Source organism: Cyprinodon tularosa, unplaced genomic scaffold, assembly GCF_016077235.1.
Source record: "Cyprinodon tularosa strain WSP-4 unplaced genomic scaffold, ASM1607723v1 ctg223, whole genome shotgun sequence".
Taxonomy (NCBI): domain Eukaryota; kingdom Metazoa; phylum Chordata; class Actinopteri; order Cyprinodontiformes; family Cyprinodontidae; genus Cyprinodon; species Cyprinodon tularosa.
Window position 1 is genome coordinate 1,650,977 of NW_024038833.1, and position 21,684 is coordinate 1,672,660.

Below are 21,684 nucleotides of genomic sequence, written 5' to 3' on the forward strand. Positions count from 1 at the left end.
TTTTCTATATTTCAGTAAAAAAGTAAAACTTACATAGGAAGTTGTTAGAAATATATAAATTTTTTATGTCTGTAAAGTTTGATTGTTTTGAATTTTTAATGGCATTTTCAACAATGTTGTTCAGGAGGTTTACATAAAAATGTTAGGTAATGCCCATATTATTCCAAGGCAAAACTGCTGACTTTACAGTGACATTAAATTACTTTAAAAGGTTGCATGATGCTGTATGCTAGTATATTATTAGGAAGTTAAGGAAGGAAAACTGAGAGCAAAGGTTCAGGTTAACTGCAACCTTGCAGGGGCTGTAAGAAAATGTTTCATTGTGAAATATTCAAAAGGCGTGGCTGCAACTGAAGTCAATGCATGGACTCTGACTGTTGCATTCCTTGAATTAAGCCCACTTTAGAGTGGAAAAGAGTGAAAGGACTAAAGTCCATCATCTTTTCAGTTTGTGAATATAGCAAATTATACATTAGTTTAAGAAACCAGGGTCACAAAGTAGGAAAGAAGATTGTAGTGGTAGAGGATCCATGTTGTTATGGAGCCATGAGGTCTGTCTGCTGACCAGCTTTATGAATATATAGATTTAATTTTCCAGTAGAATTTGGAATCCGATCAGCCTGCTGAAAATAACCAGTTGGAAAATTGATTTCCTCCTAGAGTTAGAGTTAAAATTAAGTATTTAGGATAACTGGAAATTGGCTTTTACTGTCATTTTCTTCTTTGAAGCATTGCATGGATTCATCTGCTTTAGATACTTTTGACTATTGATTGTTTTTCTTTTTTGTTTTCATTCAAAGATGGACTCGCTGCAATGGTCCTGCTGCATAACTCAAGGTCATGAACTAATACGTTTTTTTAATCAATTATTTTAATGTAGCCAATTTTTATTTATTTATTTTAGTTAGTAATGTTTTTTTATACAGTCTATTATCGCTTAGGTAATTTATTGTAAATGGCCTTTACCTTTTTTAGCTCATCTTTACACATTTTCTTGAACCTTGTGATTAGAGGCTTCAAAAAAGTAAAAACCCCTGCCTAGTTTTCTGTCATCCTGTTTTTCTTCTTCCCTACACATCTAAATTAAATAGCTAAATTATCTCACAATCATGCAAAAGCATAGATGCGTTTAAAAGTTCAAGCCATAGAGGACTTGAGTGGTCTGATATCACTGTGTTAAACAATAGTCCCCGGTTATGGTGTGGAGATGCACATTCATATGTTTAGAACTAATTCTGAACCTGAAATACCCGCATCCGCCTGCGATATATAGAAACATTTCCCAGTGATATCAGGTCAAGGACGTATAGAACGCATCCTTGTCGTGACGCGTCCTGACAGAGCGCTGTTGCTGATGCTGCGCGCGCTCCTCACCGGGAACTCCCCTCAGCCAATCACGTCGACCCACCGGCAGCGCGAGGAGGCGGGGGTAGAGAGTCGCTCACAGCTAACGGACTGTCGAGCCGAGCAGATCACATTCTCCGAGCCGTCGAACCGCGGCACCTCGCAGACCAGGGACCATGGACTTCTGACCGAGCTGCTGAATCCAAAACAATCATACAAATTATTCACCCAAAGGCTTAGTATCATTTTTCATTAAGGGTTCATCCATGAGATTCTTCAGGCTTACCTTTAAGTGCTTCGTCGACTGCTTTTGAATCTCCTCCTTGTCAACGGCTCAACTGACCGCGGCGCTTTGTGACATTTTTCCATCTCTTTCGGCTGAGCTGAGGGGTTCCAACGTGTGATATAGAAAAAAAACTGAATTTTTGTATTATTTCAGAAAGAAGAAATAAACTCAGAAAACAACAAGAACAATTGAGGCAGTGTAGCCTTTATGGTGGCTACATCTCTCTGTCTCCCCCTCTGAGCCAGTCGGGTACATATAAAGAAAAAACACACAAAAAAATACAAAACAAACAAATATTTTTCAAATTTAAAGACGATACCACCAAGCAGCTTATACCTTTCCCTTAATATGTCACCAGAGGTGGAAGAGAACAGCCAAGGTAAGTCTTTTATAAACATTTTATTTGTTTATTTTACATTTTACAGCTGATTTAACATTCAACAACCATACAGCCATAATATATATGTATTATTTAAATCATCTGATTAACTTCTACACTGTTTACCTGGTATGAAACAGCCAAACATCACAGATGTCCTCCACTAGTTTCCGCCTTGATTGCTTAATGCATCATGAAATATAAAAATAGATGTGGCATATCCAGCCTGCAGGCATATTTAATCACTTGCTATCTGGAAGAAAAAAAAAAACATTTATTTCCCAAAGAAAATCCCCAGTGCTTCATCCCTCAGCTTGGTAAGGCTTATCCTGCCTTTATGCTTTAGCATTCTTAAAATAAGATAAGTCTAATCTCTTTATAAACCATTGTTTCTCATTATCTGTATTTGCCTATGAACCTGTTTTGATAAACAAACACAATATCTCAAAAGCAGAGGCATCTTCTTTCCATGTTGATGCTTAAATCATTTCTCCCCATCTATTCCCCCCTCCTCATCTATATTCACACACCCTCAAACTGCTCTGATCTGGATTCATCCACCCCGCTTTGCATCAACGCGCCTGACACTTAATATCATGGAATGCCACAAAATGAGGCCTAACCCTTATTTATTTGGTTATGTAAAACAGAAGAAAAAAGCTTTATGAGCACGACAGGAGCTGCAGTGATGTGCCTGTGCTTGGTTTGTGTGTGCTGCAGCACACAAATCAAGAGAGGCGCCGACAGAGAATGAACATAGGGGGATGGATCAGTGATCACAGTGAACTCCAACACACTGCGGGTGACAAAAAAATATAAAATAGCAAGACAGAGGATGTGTCTAATGAGATGGGATTTGACTGTTTTCTGATCATGAGTCATTTTGCAATGAATGGGAAGCAAACTTATTTAGTTTTCATTCATTGTATGTCTGGCTGGAGAGACTGTGCTTCATCAGTGATGACGTAGGATGTGCCACAGTTTGCTGTTTTATTTAGACGTGGTTCTCATACAGATCCATTTCAAATTCATTCATGGTTTCGCCTCATCCCATCTCTCCTGTGTCATCTGACCTCTTTTCTGTGTTCAGATGAAATCAATGTCTCCCAGATGGAGGCAGGGGCCCTGTCCGAGGAGGAGGGCGGGGGGTCAGCTCGCCCACTGGTGCCAGTGCTTGGTGCCGACCCAGGGTGTGGAGAGGGTGGAGGGGCTGGTCCACCACAGACCCAGGATGGGGCTGCAGCAGGGACTGGAAACGGGGCAGTGGCTGGACGGGATGGGGAGCGAGAAACCTGGACCAGGCAGATGGACTTCATCATGTCCTGCGTTGGATTCGCTGTTGGCTTGGGCAACGTGTGGCGGTTCCCATACCTCTGCTACAAGAATGGAGGAGGTGAGCTTTAAAGGCATCTGTATATCTCTGTTTTGACTGCACACAGACTTGTACACTTAAATACAGACATTACATTGCTCTTGAATATGTCTATCCTGTTTTTCATATGATGCTCAGGACTAATTTTCAGAAATGATGGACATTGAAAAATTAGAAAGGTAAAATGGAATTAGGATTTCGGTTAAATCAATATTATGCACCAATCGATTATCTTGTTTCTAAATGAAGGCATCTTGAGTTGTTGCCAGCAGGTCAGATAGCTACAGATCAAAGTCATACTGTTACATAAAATCTGCAAACTAACACTTTTGAAAGTAAATAAACCTCTTCAGATGGAATGAATGAGGATAATGTAGTAATTTCTCATGCATCAAAAATTCCCCAATCAACCAGATGGGGAAAAAAAGGAATTTGGTACTCACAAGTAAATGTTTGATTGATACATTTCCGATTAAACTTCATTTGAAGGGTAAAAATATCAAAATTCAGTTGCATATTTGTACATATCTGTTGATTTAGAAAACGTATATTCAATCTAACGCACTATATATACAAGATTATCTAAAGATAAAGAAAATAACTCAGATCAAATTAGCTGCCTTACACATGTTTATTAGATAAAAACAGTCAAAACTAACTTGATTTTATAGTTCTCAGTAGAAATACATGACATCAAACAAGTCATGCAAATACAACTCATTATGATTAAAGATAATTAAGCTTTGGATAATGCATCGTGTTGGGTCTTAGTATATGGAAAATGCAGCGCTTGCATTCAACCTGTTCACTTAGCAGTCGATCCCACCTGTGTTTTCCTAATGAGAATCAACTCCTCAGTGCAATTAACAATAATCCCTGATGAGCCTTGTTATCAACTGAGCCACAGGTCTATCTATAGGATTTCCCTCCCTAAAACTGCATCACTGTGTGAAAGCATTTGCATTTTGATCAGGCAGAGAGATCAGTCGCACCCATTTGAGTTCTTCAGCTTTGTCAATTGTTGTGGTTTGTTTTAAACAAGAGTCGTTTTTTGGCTATAGCATTATTTGATAAGCAATGACGTGATGGAATCTATGGTATGTCAAGTGTAGACTTGAGGTTATATTTGAAAAATTTTTAAGCACAAAAATCATTAATTTCAAACAATAGTATCTTTAAAGACACCATTCGGTTAAGTCTAGAGATTCTTTCTTTTTACCATGATTGTACACATAGTAATTCAAAAATCTTTATATTAGCAGATATTCTGTTGCTTTGTGTAGCCTTGTGGGGTTATCTGGTTTGTTATCTGTTTCTGTTTTAAGAATTTAGAGTTCCATCCCCCTGCCTTCTCCTGTGTGTGCGTGCCATCTCTGACTTTTGCGTTGGTAAAAAAGTCCAACTTCAAGGGATTAAATTCAGGCCTTGAACGCTTACCTAATCTACTATATTAATAAACAAATCTTAACCTCCCTAGCACTTCTTAGCTAAAACATAGCTTTTATAACACAGTTGCGCTCAAAATGATTTAAACCCCCGGCAGATGTTGGTTTGATGATTGTTTTAAAAGTTATATTTGATCACGTTTCTTCGCGACAAAAGTAACGTTAGAGTTTTGGAAGGACCGAGCCAGAATCCGGACTGGAATCTGATAGAGAATCTTTAGAAGAAGCTAAAGATTAGGGTGATGACGAGGAGGCCTTCAGCCCATCATCAGAAATAATTTCCAGAGATTACAAAAAGCCAGACAGCAATTGTAAGAAGGTTCTGGTTGCTCTAATGCCAATAAATATGTTTCAACTGATTGTAAGAGTATAAATAATTATTTTCAACATGCCATTCTGTTAAAATGTAAATAAAAAATCTGATTTTTTTTTCTTAACCTATCAAACTTTTAGTGTATTTTTTTTTTGTGAAAGATTTCTGTGTCTCATTTCCTGTAAGAAACCAACTTTTTGGCTGAATTGAAATTTACTTACTAGAGGTATTACCCACGCCCACTTTAAATAAATTATTTTAAATTAAATAGATTAATAGGTAGGTTAAATATAATTACAATGCCTTAGACAATCTGATAGCTCCCAGATGAGAAAGTGAAAGAATGGCATGCTAAATGTAATAATTATGAGTTAAATTGGAGGCATCCCTGCATGTTGTTTTATTCAGGCACAACCCCAAACAGGCTTATTATTTGGCATCGTGGAAAAACAAATAAGATTATAAATAAATAAGATTAGGACAGAACTAAAGACAAGTCTGTCCTTGGGAACAGTTTCTGGATCTCTGAAGGTGCTATGTTCATCTTTTCAAAGAATTTTACATAAGCATCAAAAGCAAGGGAATGTCTTAGCATCTTTATATGTACAGAGACTAAGCTGATTTTACAGGCATGTCCTATGGTCTGTTTAAACTAAGATTTAAGCTTTGGAGCATAATGATCATCATTAGATTTGGAGGAAAAAGGAGGAAGCTTGCAAACCTAAGAACAAGCTGTGAAGTAAAGAGATGGCAGCATCATATTTTGGGGCTGTTGAGCTACAATAATAACTGTTTCATTCCACAAATAAAGTAAAACGGGAAGAGAGAGAAGAAGGAAGTTGAACTTAGACTAAAACAGGTTTTCCTAGTAACTCCAGCAATACAGCCAGATTATTGGTGAAGGGTTTTAAGGATAACAGAGTCATAGTCAAGTTTTGGAATATGCATCACAAACTCATGATCTCAGTCACATACAAACTGTTTTAAGGCCTCCTAAGATATTTATCTAAGTTATTCCAGTTTTTTCTAGAGGTATTGAACAAAATTCCAGCACAAATTGTGAAACCCTTTTGCAAAGATATCATTCAAAAATCACTTCTATTAGATTCTAAGTAGATCTATGTAAATTGTTGGATTTAAAGAACGTTCATAAACATATCAGCTAAAACAATCTTGCTCATTACCCCAGACATTTAATAAATAGAAATAATTTAAAGTGAAAGGAAGTTTAAGTCAGACAACAAGGGGAAAATAGGCTATTTAATGGCTTTTGAGGGTGTTTATAAAGTTCATGTTAATATCTTATTCTAAACAGATATCTGATTTTATGACACAACGTTTTTACCAACAGGTTTAATCAATGAGTGCACTTTAAGTGTACAGTCTGTGGCCCACATGGTTAGCTATATACTGTAAAGTGCTGGCAGGGAAAGGCCTGCGTGCCTACGAACACGTAGCTCAAAGCTCTGCCTCCCCACATGATTCTTTATTTATTATAGTCAGCCACTGTTTAACAGTCGGACTTAGAACAAATAATCCTGCTGCATTTCTCCTGCACTCATTTGACTATAAGGCCTTTAACCTGCATTATGTCTTCTTTGTATAGTATTTCCCTTTGCCCGACAGTTACCTTACCTGACTGGGACTTTTGCCCTCGATTCTTCCTTATCACTGCCCTACCCACTTTTGAGGGTTTATTTTTAATGAGACCTTTCATTGAAATAAAGCTGAATTTGTGTTTGCCTTTCCTCGTGTGTCTGTGTCTTGTGACCTGCAGCTCTGATACCCACCTACTGGTATCATATAACAATAGGCTGCCTCACACAGTCCACCCCCTGCACGCCCGTCCTGCAGTCTTCAGGGATACTAAGTCGTTCTTTCTCACCCGGCTGTTGTCCTGATAAGGAGACATATGCATATGTTACACAATAACTCTCCTGATATGGCACCCATCTATTTGTCCTTCCAGCGTCAGCACGTTCACATCCTCTGTGCCCTTGATCATTGCAGTCCACATTTGGTTACACAGCAAAGTAATCCTTCAACACCTGCCTGTAAATGAAACAAATTGGCACGGCCTTTGAAATTAGATTACGCCGCTATAAAAATTATGTAACTAATCCCCTCCAAATCAGATGTTTGTCTGTAAATCAGCTGATGTGTCTCATCCTTTTAGGATTAAAAAGGATTTATTTAAGCTTGTCAGAGCCCTTTTCTTGATAATTTGAGCAATATGTTGAGATACGTCAGCGCAGGCTTCTGTCCTCTTCTTTCTTTCTCTCTCCATCTCTCTCAACCTTTTTCTCCCTTGACTCACAAATGCTTCCTTATATGGCTAAAGCCCTCTTCCCTCCGAAACGCAGCATGAAGAGAGAGGAGCTGAATGAGGCGTGAGCTGTCAAGTGGCATCACGGATGCAGAGCCCGCAAAGTTGTTGCCTCCATGTGTGATTTTTTTTAAATTTGTAAATTTTTTTAGATGCAGCCTGTTAGAGCTCCACAGCGCTGTCCCAGTTCTCTGCCTGCATCTCATGTAATCTATCCATCTTTCCCCCCTTTCTTCTCGGCCTCGTTCTGCTCTGCGTCATCGCTGTCATGTGACTCTGTCCCATCTGCACACTATGTTGGCATCACTCAGCTCTGGTATTAACAAAACCAAGTGGTTGAAATTCCATTTAGCGATTTGAATTGCTCATCCCTAATTTCTATGCGTTTTTTTTTTTTTCTCCCCACATCGATCAACTCAAACTTCTGCTGAAGTATAAGGATCCAAAAGTAGGATTAGCACGACACAGAAAGCCGTTAACACAACATGTCTCTGTTTCCTGTTTATTGTCCTCTTATCATCTCCATTTCATAGTCCTTTTTATGCCGTCTCACCCAGCAGCTGTCAAGTTGAAGGTCGATATTACACTCTACTTATGTGTTGAAACACTCGTAAAATTGGAGACATTGTGTTTATGTCGCATAGAGATTCCTGTCTGTCCTCCTGCCTGAATTCAACTTAGGTTTTTTTTTTACACCTGATATTGGTCTTTGCCCAGCTTTTGATTCCATATTTTAAAACCTTATCTCCTAATACTCCTTTATTTCTTTATCTCGCATAATTTATTTTAAAAAATCTAAGCATTTAAAAGAAAACAAAAATGGTTTAATAAACTGACGAATAATTAATCACTCCATGTCACTAGAAATTATTTTTCACTGGGTTCTGATCTTGATTCCCTTAAGTTTTGATTTTACAAAGAAAATAGTCGGTCTACTTCCAGTTTCTTTTAATGATCTTACGGAGCCTAACAGAACTCAAATACATGAAGTTCTATTAAGTCTGCCATGAATGGTTCAAGATTGTTCATAGGTGAAGGGGCAAGGGCAGACCCGGTAGACAAGGTGTTGCTGATGAAAGTAAAGACCAAATAATATGCTGATGACAATATAATCGTCTTTAGTTTGTTGTAATTCCAATAAGCCCTGCTAACTGCTGTATAAACATACGTCTCCGTTCCTTAGAGAAGGTAGGCCCTGACTTCAGCGCTGAGATCTCCAAAACATTGCCAACACTTCCACATACAGCCTGTTTTATAGGAGGGTTGAAGCTCTAAAGAGTAAAACAGAAACTTTCCCTATGTTTAGGCTTTGAGCTAAGTACAGACGTGAGGTCTGGGTCAGTTTATCACTGTGATTCCGCTAGGTGATTAAAAGTTATCATCCTGTGACGGATGGGTCCTTTATTTTTAACCTAAAACAGGCCAAATTGAAAAAAAAAAACTTAAAATATTTCAAATGTGTGTTTCTCAGGGGTTTTCCTGATCCCTTACCTGCTGATTGTCTTCATCGGTGGAATCCCCGTCTTCTTCTTGGAGATCGCACTGGGCCAGTTCATGAAGCAAGGAGGAGTCTCTGCATGGAACATTGCTCCCCTCTTTAAGGGTAGAAACCTTTCTGTAATCCTCAGTAGACTGTGATACTCAGCTTTATGAAGAATATGACATAGTTTCTTCTGTTCTTTAGGTCTGGGACTTGCATCAATGGTGATTGTGTTTTTCTGTAATACCTACTACATCATGATACTGGTGTGGGGCCTCTACTTTTTCTTCCACTCTTTTACTAACCCACTACCCTGGGCCACCTGCGGACACCCTTGGAACACTCCCAACTGCACACAAGACTTCCGGCGCGCCTGCTACAACCGCAGCGCTCTACAGTCACCAGCTGCCACCTCCAACCCCCTGTCCACCCTGTCGCCACCAAACCTGACCTCCTCCCTTCTCCTGATCAATAACAGCTGCATGGAAACCGAGGGTCTGCGCTCCCCGGTCATCGAGTTCTGGGAGTAGGTTCAGATCCTTCAGTTAATCATGACAGATTGTAGAAGCAAAACTAAAAGATTGAAAATAATCATGAAAGGCTTTTCATTTTAATAGTTTTTAGTATATTCCAAAAAAGTTACAAAAAAAAAAACTATCTGCTGGACTTTGTTTCCAAGTTTGAAGATGTTTCGCTTCCAATCCAAGAAGCTTTTTAAATTCAAAATGTAAGAATTAGCGTTGAGTTCAAGGCTTTATAGAGTTTATTAAAACAAAGCCTTGTTTTTGCTGAGAAACATTTTTTAGTTTTTTTTTTATATTTTATCCAAGGTTTTGATGTCTTTGCATTTATATTACATTTATTAGCCAAATGTCTGATTTGAATTTTTTTTCAGGGCTAAAAACTGCTTAGTTCTGCTTGAATTATTTCACTTTAACACGCAGCTGGTGATTTTAAGCCATTCAGATTTTTTATTTGCCTAATTAGCCCATTTTTTGCTGCTCTTTTTTTTTTTTTTTTTAGACGTAAAGTGCTTCGCCTCTCTGGAGGTCTGCATGAGCCTGGTGCAATCTGCTATGAGATGGTGCTGTGTCTTATAGCCACCTGGGTCATTGTTTACTTCTGCATGTGGAAAGGAGTGAAATCTACTGGCAAGGTAATGTCCTATAGAGGCTAAACCCAAATCCCTAACATCACGAGTTATGTTTTAGTTTTACAGAAGGCAGGTTAATATATATGGTCTCAATGGGGAAAGCTGGTGCAGCACTTGTTTCTTTTCAGCTCCAAATCAGCTTTACCACTGATGAAAAAAAGTCGAAAAAACCAGAACTTTCAAAAGATTCTCTGAATATTTATGAAGGTCTTTTATAAAACCCTAGAAAACCCTGTTGATCCACCATTATTTTTCTAGAAAATAATATAAAATATAAAATACTGATAATCTTTTGAGGAATTACATTCTTCAAAACATTGCCATAATGACTAAATCCCTATTTTGTGACAAAAAAGTAGGTTCTTGAGTCTCTAGCCGCTATAAAGCTGCTAGAGGGAGGGTGAGAATAATGAATCAGATTGAACCCGCCTGCTGTAAGCCGCTTATTACCATTCCACTATGTACATGTTTGCAAGCTAAAAGGGGCATTTTCCTGACCATGTTTACGTCAGATCAAGACAAAATGTTCTCTTTCACCACTTTATTCCCACCAGACTCACACATTTACTCGGAGACTGGGAGTGGCCTCTTCAGAATAACTTGATTTAGAGTACTTTCAGAAAAGGTACACCTAAACACCCACTTCTGCAGGGCTTGTTTTTCTGATTTCTCATCAACAGGCTTCATTTTCTTCTTGCTAACACGTATTACACATCTATTAAATGAAAGACCTAGTGTGCCTCCATTTTTGTACTGAGTGTTTGCAAAGCAGGTAATCACCTATAAGTGATTACAACACTTGGTGTTACACAATAGCTCAAACTTAACGAAATCAACCTTTCTTTGTAAAATACCCAAACATGTTTTAACTTTTAAAGGGTTTGATATGCTTTGAACAGTTTCAGATTTTGCCATCATGAAGCCACAAACCTTAATGTGTTGTTTTTCTGTATTTGGAGGAAACAGTTATGTTAGTTATGTTAAATATTTTTTAATAGAATTCATGTTCCTTAAACTTAATACAAGTGCATTGTAGTTCACAATCTTATCCACCAATAAAAATATGACGTATGAGTTGATCTTTGATTGAATCTCTCGTTCATTTCTACCTTCAACTTCTTTAGGTTGTGTACTTCACAGCACTGTTCCCCTACCTGGTTCTGGTGGTTCTTCTGGCTCATGGAGTCACCCTACCTGGCGCTTTAGATGGAATTGTTTACTACTTAAAACCAGACTGGTCCAAACTGGGAGAAGCACAGGTGAAACTCTTACATTACATCCTTTTTTTTTTGTTTGTGTGTTTAGTTTTTCTGTGCAGTAAACAAGCAATATAAAAGAATTAAAAAAAAAGAAAGAAAACAAAAAGACATCTTTATAAACGGATCAGAACTGTTGGAAATAGTGTTTTAATTTTTATGATAGGTTTGGATTGATGCTGGCACTCAGATTTTCTTCTCCTATGCCATCGGACTTGGTGCCCTAACGGCGCTGGGCAGCTACAACCGCTTCCATAACAACTGTTACCAGTGAGTTTATACACAGCATAAAATACAGACACCACTGATGCTGAAACGAGGCCAAGATTGACAAGAAGCCCTTATTTTACTTTTAATCCCAAAACACTCTAATATGGCCTTCCAATGTCATATTAGGGCTAGGTATTCATTTCTCTCTGGGTACCATTAACCTCACCATACAGCCTGTGTGTTTGGAATCCTATAAAACCAGGAATCTCATAAATATTTTTGCTATCAGGCATATCCTTTTCTTCTTTAACCATAATTGGAAGTTACAATATGATGTGCTGCTATGGTAATTTTTACACACTACTACAGGTCAGAAAGTACAGGTCCTTCCAAAACTATTTATTTCCATTTAACTTTTTCCCATTTTGTCAGAGTAAAAGACTTCAGTGCATTTTTTTGTCATTTCTTGTGATAAACCAACACAAATAGGACATAGTTGTGAATTCAAAAAAGGAAATCTTAGCTTTCAAATTTGTTTACAGACAGAAACAAATATTTTATTTCTTACCTCTCTGAGTCAATCACATGAAGAACCTCCTTAGGGCCAAATGGCTGCAAGTACCTCTTTTTCGTCACCACCACTTTGTATCTAAACACTGGATTGATTGTCTGTTTTTGTGTAAGAAATAATTCAAACTCAAGACTAAATGAAGATGCATCTTTTAACAGCAGTTTTCAAATATTCCCACAGATTTGTATTCAGGTTTAAACACCTAAAAAATGCTTAAACGTTTCGCATGGAGTTCTGGCTGAATGATAATAGCTACTCTGCTAGATGGTGCATTTTGCCTCAGGTTCAGCCTCTAACAGTATTGTTTTAAAGACTGTCCTGGATTTAGCTTCATCCATCTTGTCATCCGCTTTATTCAGCCACCAAATCTCTGCTTAGGAAAATGTTATCACACAACATAATGCTGCCATCACCAAGTTTCACATCTGCAGGGTCAAAAGTGCTCCTTTATTGCCACATCCTGGTTTGCTTGCAGGGCATACATTTTCTTTCATTTTCACTAATAGGTCAGATTCTTTGGTGCGAGGCAAAAATCCCTATTACCTCTGACCCAATCAGTTTGCCTGCAGCTCCTTCATAGCTGCATGTTTCCCTTCCTACTTCCCCGGTCAATCCTTACCTTGCCTGTCCTGTCAGTAGAGGTGGACAACCAAGCCTTAGACGATGTGCCATATCTCTATTTAAAAAGATGGGTTGAATGGCACTCTGTGGGACGTTCAAAGCTTGGGAAAATGTTTTGCAAAACAACCCTGCTTTAAAACAGACACATAATTTCATCCTTGATCTCTTTTCTGTTGTCACACTAATGTTTGCCAACAGAACCCAGAGGTCCAAACAAAAGGGGTAGATCCGTAGTGATGTTAAATAACACCAAAGTTGTGTGTGTTGGTTAACTAGGTGACCTTATAAAACAGTTGGTTGACCACGACTTTATTTGAATACGAGATATAGAAAACTCCTTTTTTTCCTCCTCACAATAATGCAGTACTCTGTGTTGTTCTAGAGCATAATGTTGCCAAAAAATAAAGAACATGTTCTAATAGCAACAACGCAGAACTGTGATAAAGTTTAATGAATTTAAGCTACTTTTGCAAAGTAATGTTGAAAAAAACTAAAATCCATCTTTAATGGTCCATCATGTATGTTTAGAAATCAAGTCGATCTTCTGCCCCCTCTGTTCATGCTGTTGTCCAGACTGAAATATCTAGAGTTGTTGGATAGGGTACCTTAAACACACTGACACATGACTGGGCGGCAACTAATGTCCCAACTATTTTTATAGCGTTGTTTCTCTTCTTTAAGACAAAAAACAACCAATTTCCCTGAACTGAGCTCCATTTTCCTTTATGGTATCGTCTGTTTTCCTTGTTTGGATGCTGTGAATAATCGGGATTATGGCACACATTCTCAGACAATCTCTCCTCAAATGGATTGAAGGTGTTTGCTACTTGCTGTTTACAGGAGGGGTCACAGAAGTGCTTGTGTAAAGAGTAAAAAAAAAAAAAAGGAAAAGAAAATTCCTAGAGGCTGTTGACGTTTTACTCAGAGGAGGGTTCTCCTGAACCTAACCATGTAACACTGTTAGAGAAACCACAGCAGATGTTGTTTATACATTCCTCATATCTTTGTGGAGTTCCAGTTTTTGTTGTGCATTGTGCTACTCTAGACCTTAACAGCTGTGTTAATCCAAAAACAGACTAAACGGTTGGATTTTGTCATGTACCTCAGTATTTCCAACAAGAAATATTTCAGAGACTGTACAGAGAAGTTTCTCCAGCATTAGTTGACTCAGATGACTGATCATAATAGCAGACAAAATGGAAATCTAAATTAGACGTGCAGCTTCTTTGGTTCTCTGGGGCATTAGCTCTTTTTCCTACCTGCCAACTAAGAAGGTTTCGTCTTTTAGAAAATTGCTATTGATCCCTAATTTACCATCCGAGTCCATCTCCTCTTTGTCTGGGTCTGTCTTGAGTATGTTACATAAGCCTAAGTTACATCATATGGTCCAGTGTGTTTTCCCCACTTTTTTCCTTTTTAACTTCTGTATTCGTATTTTTTTTTTTTTTTTTTTTTTCATTTTTCTGTAGGGATGCTTTTGTCCTGGCAATGATCAACAGTGGAACCAGTTTTTTTGCTGGCTTCGTTGTGTTCTCTGTTCTGGGCTTCATGGCTGCGGAACAGGGAGTGGACATCAGTAAGGTGGCTGAGAGTGGTGAGTGTGCAGCTATTTGTTATGAGTCATTCTAAGTATTGAAGGGTTTCATTATTCTGACTGTGTTTCTTTGTTTGCAGGCCCAGGCCTGGCTTTCATAGCCTACCCCAAAGCTGTGACTCTGATGCCTCTGGCGCCACTTTGGGCAGCGCTATTTTTCTTTATGTTGCTCATACTGGGCCTGGACAGTCAGGTAACGGTGATATTTAACCTTGGTAAAATACATCAGCTCAGATGGAGCAGGGCTAAACGCCTTATCCTGACACAGTCACCCTATTTAACTTGAAAAGAAATGCAGTTTGCATAGACTAGCCACAGGCAAAGTTGTTGAAATGATTTTATGGGTTCAAGGATGATTTTATTTAAAGTAAAATAATTAAAACACTTGCTTTGAATGAAAAAATAAAACAAGATCTGGAGGCAAACTTTAAACTTACTTCAAATTTTCTCAAATGGCGTTACAATGATGCAATCACATCTATGCTGTAATGAGAAAAACAATTATTCACACTTGAATGCCTCCAATCATCAAATAAATATATAAATGTTAACTAAACTAATATGTTTTAAACAAGTTTAACATTTATTTATTACAAGTAAAAGACCTCCAATCTAAGCTAGTCTTTTCAATTATGAATTAACTATATTTTTTAGAAAGATTACAATAATTTATTCAAACTCTTTTACTACCAGAAATGTACAATCAATGAGTCTCTTAAATCAAACCTGTTTCAAAACCTTAAATATCTATCCTTATCTATCTACTTCAACAAAGCATGTCTTAATAAAAGGAAATATTAATGAAACACATAAGAAAAAACACATCACATCTATCAGTCTGGAAGCTATTTGCAATGTACTGGGACTTCAGTAAACCAAGGTGAGAGCCATATTTCCCAAATGATGAAAATCGGGAATAGTCAACCTTCTCAGGAACGTTACCCTTCCAAGTGATGAAAACGAACCTAATCATGCAAACAAAATCACCTTTGAATGACCCAAAAAAGGAAAAGCTAAATGCAAAGCTAAATTAGCTGCCCAGACAAAGCTTAAAGCTGCTGTCATACAGCCATAAACAGGCTGTAGCTGTTTGAAAATCCTCCATCTGGGTTAAATTACAATATATCTGCAAAAGCAAATGGGTGAAAATCTTTGGCTGTGCTGTAAAAGACTCAATGACTGTCGTTGCAAACTTGTTATTAGATTTATTTATAGGGACAGGTTGGTTTGGGTAGCTTTCTCCCCTCAATAAATGAAATAATGATTTTGTTTTATATTTTTACATAAACCTTTAGCATCAACAACAGAATAAATCTTTAAAGAAGCATATACTTATACACCAAGATTTGGTCAAATAGTCCTCGGAGAATTGAAATTGAGATTGGAACTTTTAAAAGTATTCCACACGCTTTTGGAATTAATCTTATTAAAAACTGGAGCCTTAATCTTGCCAAAATTCATACTCTTTATTTATTTATTTGTTTATTTATTTATTTATGTGATGGACTGTACTGTTTTCAAGTTTAGTGAACAAATGTCTAATTACTTTAAGTTTGGCGTTTGGAGATTGCATTGATTTGTCACTGTAATTAATTATCATTCTAATGTAATATCCAATGCTATCCCAGTTTATAACAATGTGATCTAAACTCTACATCAGATGACAAATAAGTGGGAAGAATGGTTAGAAACCAACCAAAAATCACCAAGGCTTAAGCCTGTCATAAACGGGAAAATTCTGAAACACCAGTGTCAGGTTTTACATCACCACAAAGTGAGAAGATACCAACCAAGATTTATATTTATATTCTTAAGCTCATCAAAATTGCACAGCTCCCTAATTTTGCCTTTGCTGTAAAGATTTTTGACAAATTAGCTATTCTTCTAAACTTACCAGAGGTATTTGATTTTATTCAAATCGGTTATTTAAATCTTTCACTCACAGTGTAGCACATATACTTTTTTATTTCACATATTTTTCTTCTCAAATTCCTTTGCACAATCGCATTCGATGTACTACATCCATTTTAAAGTTTGGCATTTCTTAGCACACTCTTTGTCATGTGTCTGCTTGGGCCAGCGCCTACTTCTATTGTCTGATAGTCCAGAGATTTCTCAATGACCTTCTGTCTTGTTCACACAGAGACGGTCTGTCTGCTCTCAGATCCATTCATTTACTCTCACTTCTCATTCTTTTTGTCATTTCTCCTCCTTTTGTCCCCATTTTCGTTTTCATTCTTTCATTGCCAGGTGGCACAAGAACATGCTGGTTCCATATCGAAAGCAAAACTGTTTCCCACGAGCAAAAAATTATAATTGTGCAAAAAAGGCTAGAAAAGGAACAACATTCAAATATCCATTCTATTTAGTATTTTTCTTTAGATTTAAAGCTTTTAGTTTGACCACTTAAGGAAGAGGAGTCAGTGGATTTATTGAGCAGTAAGAAACAAAGAACGTCATGTCCACTGTAAAATCCAATACAGACCCATTTAATAAATTAGAATGTTGTTGCAAGGTTAATTAATTTTTAGTAGCTTAATTCACTAAGTAAAACCCACTATAAAGACTATTGACACACATTTTCTGCTTACAGTGAACAAAAACACTGCATTTAAGACAGAAATATTACATCAGACCAATAAAAACATTTGTTCTAACAGGTTTAATTTAAAAGAGTAAACATATCTGTTACTTCTTTCACTTCTAATATAATTACGTATTATTGTTATTTTGATTTTAAATTGAATATCATTAAAAGGTCAATCCAACTCAAATAATTAGTCATAATTAATAATTTCAAAATTATATTTGAGAGGATTGTTGCTGCAAAAAGTGTAAAATTACCTGTAAATGAATCAGTTACATATCAACTCTAAAGAAATAAGTAGAAAATATTCAGATACAATAATAACTTGTATGAATTAGGTAAAACAAGTAAAACACGAGTTAAAAAGTTCTGGTTAACTAGAAAAAGCCAAGGAAGGGAAAATATATAGAAAGTTAAAATGTGGACTTAACCATTTTGTCTTTTGCTCTAAATGAAAGCTGCGAGCCTGTAGCGCGCTGCTACTTGTAGTATATAAAGTAGCTTTATCAGAAAATGTTTGTCAGTAACATGTTGTGTTTCTCATGGTTGCAGCTATTTTCAAACCACATTTTCCTCCTTTTTGCCAGTGAGAAAAAGATGTGGTTGCCTTCTTTCAGTCAGCTCACAGGCAGGTCACAGCAAGAGATGGAGCTGGAGAAAGCTTGGGTGGCTTCTCTCCTTTATTTAGCATTTCCTTAGAAACCGTTAAAACTGCAGGAAGAGTTTTTGAAAATTGAGCTTTCTTAAAACCTATGAATATCTGGGGCAGGCCTTCCACAGCATAACAAGTTAGAAGTTTCCAAAGTCATGAGCCTTTTTCCTTCCTTCTCTCTTCTGTGCAGTTTGTTGGGGTCGAAGGTCTGATAACAGGAATCATGGACATGTTGCCTCCTAAATCTGCCCTCAGCTCTCTGAGACGAGAAGTAGTTGCTGCCATCTGCTGCGTCATCTGCTTCTTTATTGACTTGTCCATGGTCACAGAGGTACTGAAAGACATTTTTTGTGTGTTTAACTCATATTTTTTAATCATAACTTAGTATTTTTCGCACTTTAGACAGTTAGAATACGGCACATAAACTATTTAAGTGTCGCATTGAAATGTGAACTCCATCATAACAAAGTTTAGGTGAAAACTTTTTCTTCCCTATTCTTTATATCAGCACTGCTGTATAGTCTTTTATTCTTTTTTTATGCTTTTTTTAATAGTATAACAATGTCTTATCCTCTACTGTCTATATTATGTTCTATCTATACTGTGTTTTTTTTTTGCTGTTGACAAAATAGGGGTTTTCTATTTAGTTATAAATGTTTTGATGCTAACTGCTCTTTCTGGTTCTGTCAGGGAGGGATGTATGTATTCCAACTTTTTGACTACTACTCTGCCAGCGGCATCACCCTGTTGTGGCAAGCCTTCTGGGAGTGTGTTGTGATCGCCTGGGTTTATGGTGAGTTAATACCTTGCACCTCCAGCAGAGTCAACAGAGACTGCACCGCTGGGTGGTTCAAAGCAGCTTCCTTGTATCACCCTTGGCAGGCGCAGACCGTTTCATGGACGACGTGGCCCGTATGATTGGCTATCAGCCCTTGTCCTACATGAAGTGGTGCTGGTCCTACATCACGCCCTTTGTCTGCGTGGTATGTTTGGCGTTGGATCCTTTCTGTTTGGATTTTCCTATTCAAAGAAAGTTAATGGGGTTTATATGTTTATTCAGGGAGTGTTCCTATTCCATGTGGTGAACTACAAGCCTCTGACTTACAACACAGTTTATACCTACCCAATTTGGGGCGAAGCACTTGGATGGGCACTGGCTCTTTCTTCTATGCTCTGTATTCCTGTTACTGTTCTCTACAAGCTGCTCCGATGCAAAGGATCCCTGCGGGAGGTGAGATTTGCTCCTTGAGATGATAATTCTGTAAAATAGGATAATTATGGCTCTTTGAATATAAAAGAAGCTAGAACATCTCCCTGATTCAAAGCTTATAATTTTTTTGTTTATTTTCTGCAGCGGTGGCAGCACCTAACTACCCCTGTCTGGGGCAGACACCACCTGGAGTACTTGGCGCCAGAAAGCGAGGCCAAGCTGCTTCCTGCCGCAGAAACAAAGAGCACCCTCCTCTTTGAGAGTGTAATCTGACAACCCAAGCCTTGATCCTGTAGTCACATGTCCATAAAAACACACAAACACTGCATAGGCCAAGTCTGAACTAGAAACAAATCAGTAAAATATGCTACAATTTTAAATTTGCATATATAATAAAAAAAAGATCATGGGTAAATGGACCAAAGAAAACACTGGAGAAGAACTGAAACACACCTGCATTCATGAAGTCACATCTTCTGCTCTGTTCTTTCACTCTACCTCGCTGGCTTTCTGCTCTCTTCCCGTTTCGCTGTCCTCCAGACTTCGTGCTGTCTCGTCCCTTCTCGTATTGTGGCTGTAATCTTTGTCCGCCATAGCTGCAGTAGCTCCCCCTTCTGCACCCTTCTGTCAGTATTTATAAAGCCTCAGCTGGCCCCTGGTCATCAGGCCATTTTGTTCCACATCAGCTAAAACTTTATACATAAAAAAAAATCATGTCTGCTGCTGAAATCCCATCATCCCAGTGTGTATGTGTGTAGCTGCGTGTGTGCCCATACTTGTGTATCTGTACATGTGCGGGCATCTGCATGAGTATGTAAGGAGTGCGTGTATTGGACCATGGCAGTGTTGTCTTCTATTATGTCACATTGCCTTTGGACAGTGATTTCTGCCAACTGCATTCAATGCACTAAGTGTAACAAAAATGACTTCCATTTGTACAAAAAAAAAAGAAAAAGTTGTAATCACAACAAGACAATGCCTCATCACTTCCAGCTATGTATTATTAACTTACTATCTTGTGTATTGTAGTTCTGTGAATTAGTGTTACTTTTCAAGGGGGTTAATGGTGATCATTTACCGATTTAGAGAAGGAGAGACACATCCAGCTAAACTGTGTACTAAGCAGAAAGAGCAGCAGAGAGAGTTGTGGGGACGGTACAGTGGAGAGGCAATAAATGATCAGATGAAAGCAGATGAACTGTGTTGTTTAATATCTTTATTTCTTTGTTTTCATTTTGTAAAAATGTCAGATATATATACATATATTTTATACAGCCATATACTGTTTAATACAGTCAGTATTTTCCTTTAAAACCTGCAGTTTTGAATCTTATGCTTGTTTTCTATCCTCTGATAGAATATCTAAGTACTTTCCAAGAAGCAGAGTTTTCAGAGTACAAAGTGGTTATTTTGAAATGGTTACAAGAACCAGAAAGTATTTTTAAACAACTTTTAAATCAAAACCAATAAAATGATATTGACATTTAATGTTTTCCAGATAAACTGGTGAAAATGAGTCCATGGCATGTCCTAGCTCACCTAATCAGGTGTATTTTATAGGGGGAGAATGTTTCTTTTAATTTGCTTTAAAAGAAAGGAGATGGCTTAATCCTCATTGTAAATAAGTTCAAATCATTCTGCCATTTTTTTTGTTGAAAATGGAAATATGTATAACATGAAAGTGTGTTTAAAAGGTAATTTAGAAATACTACATAGAAATCCCTATTCTAACTTTGATGGATATATTAATATTTAAAATATCCTTTTTTATATTTTCTTGGCTATCTAGTCTTTTGAGGTTAACATCTTTTTTAAGTAACTGCTTGATGATAAGTGATAAAGTTTATAAAATACACTAAACCACATCTCTCAGATAAGTCTTATCTTATAAATACATAGCAACAGCCACAAGTAGGATACTGACTGCTGTCAATTCCAAAGAACCCCACTTCGAAACAACCAAAAGCATAGTTTTATTAGGGGGGCCACATGCCGAAGGCATGGCCCACCTATTACTATTGCACATATTTATTCCGCGTATTATTTTTATAGCTTATAGTTCTCCTCGCCACAAAACTTCGGCGCGTAACTAGTCCCGCACGGTTTGTCGGATCGGGCCCAAAGTTGGCACACGCGTCGGGACCAATGGTGCGATGCGTGCTTGTATAAAACTTTCTCATTAGTCCGAAGGTTTGCGAATTATTAGCGAAAACGTCGCAAAAAAATCCCATAGGAAATGAATGGGGAGAGGTAAAAAAAAGCATAAAAAACAGCGCTTCACTGTGTCGGCATAAATTCACGTAGAAAAACAGTTTAAAGCTCAGTTTGTAGATAAATCCGTCATCTATCTAAAACTGAAGACGGTATGTTGATAACTGCTACGGTTTTTGTATAATCAGACCTCAAGCGCCACAAAGTTTTAGCAAAATCCACCCTTCTAGAGTGGAGAGACTGAAAAGCTAGAGTGTGAGGCAGCCGTTTTTTTAAGACCAAAAAACATTTTAAACTCGCCCTCACGGCCACATATTTATAGCTAGAGTCACCATTTTTGGTCAGTTTGTAGACTGAAATCTCTGGACCCACACAATGTCTTCGGAATTACGGTAGGATTAATACTTTTCCTTAAAAACCCTCCAGACCGACCTCAAGTCGATGAAAATCAGAGCCGTTTTTCATTGGTTTTGGAACAGCAGAGGGGAGAAAAACGAATGACATTATGTGTTTTAAACTCGTCATAAATATTGTTCTGAAAGACACACATACACCAAAGTTGGCATAGTTGGAGTCGAAGGATGGCTGACGCTCACGGTGAAAGAATTTTTTGAATAACTCATACGGTTTTTGCTCAGCAGTCGTTTGTTCGGAGGACATTTTAAGCACCAGAA

The 21,684-nt window shown here is 37.6% G+C and overlaps 1 protein-coding gene across 1 annotated transcript; it reads left to right on the top strand.

The window, feature by feature from the left end:
- Positions 1–1,434: 1,434 nt before the first annotated feature.
- Positions 1,435–19,997, top strand: si:ch211-117c9.5 (sodium- and chloride-dependent creatine transporter 1). The gene is made up of 14 exons (XM_038286318.1): positions 1,435–2,009; positions 3,100–3,402; positions 8,937–9,068; positions 9,150–9,471; positions 9,969–10,101; positions 11,223–11,357; positions 11,521–11,624; positions 14,226–14,350; positions 14,431–14,543; positions 17,780–17,920; positions 18,280–18,382; positions 18,472–18,572; positions 18,650–18,820; positions 18,944–19,997. Exons 1-14 carry the CDS (start codon positions 1,979–1,981, stop codon positions 19,070–19,072), a joined length of 2,043 nt encoding a protein of 680 aa, XP_038142246.1. The 5' UTR covers positions 1,435–1,978; the 3' UTR covers positions 19,073–19,997.
- Positions 19,998–21,684: the final 1,687 nt, after the last annotated feature.

Excerpts from the sequence above, each read along its gene's own strand:
- si:ch211-117c9.5 (XM_038286318.1), top strand. The coding sequence starts at position 1,979 with ATGTCACCAGAGGTGGAAGAGAACAGCCAAG. Across the intron at positions 2,010-3,099 it reads GGTGGAAGAGAACAGCCAAG|ATGAAATCAATGTCTCCCAG; the intron begins GTAAGTCTTTTA and ends TTCTGTGTTCAG. Across the intron at positions 3,403-8,936 it reads CTGCTACAAGAATGGAGGAG|GGGTTTTCCTGATCCCTTAC; the intron begins GTGAGCTTTAAA and ends TGTGTTTCTCAG.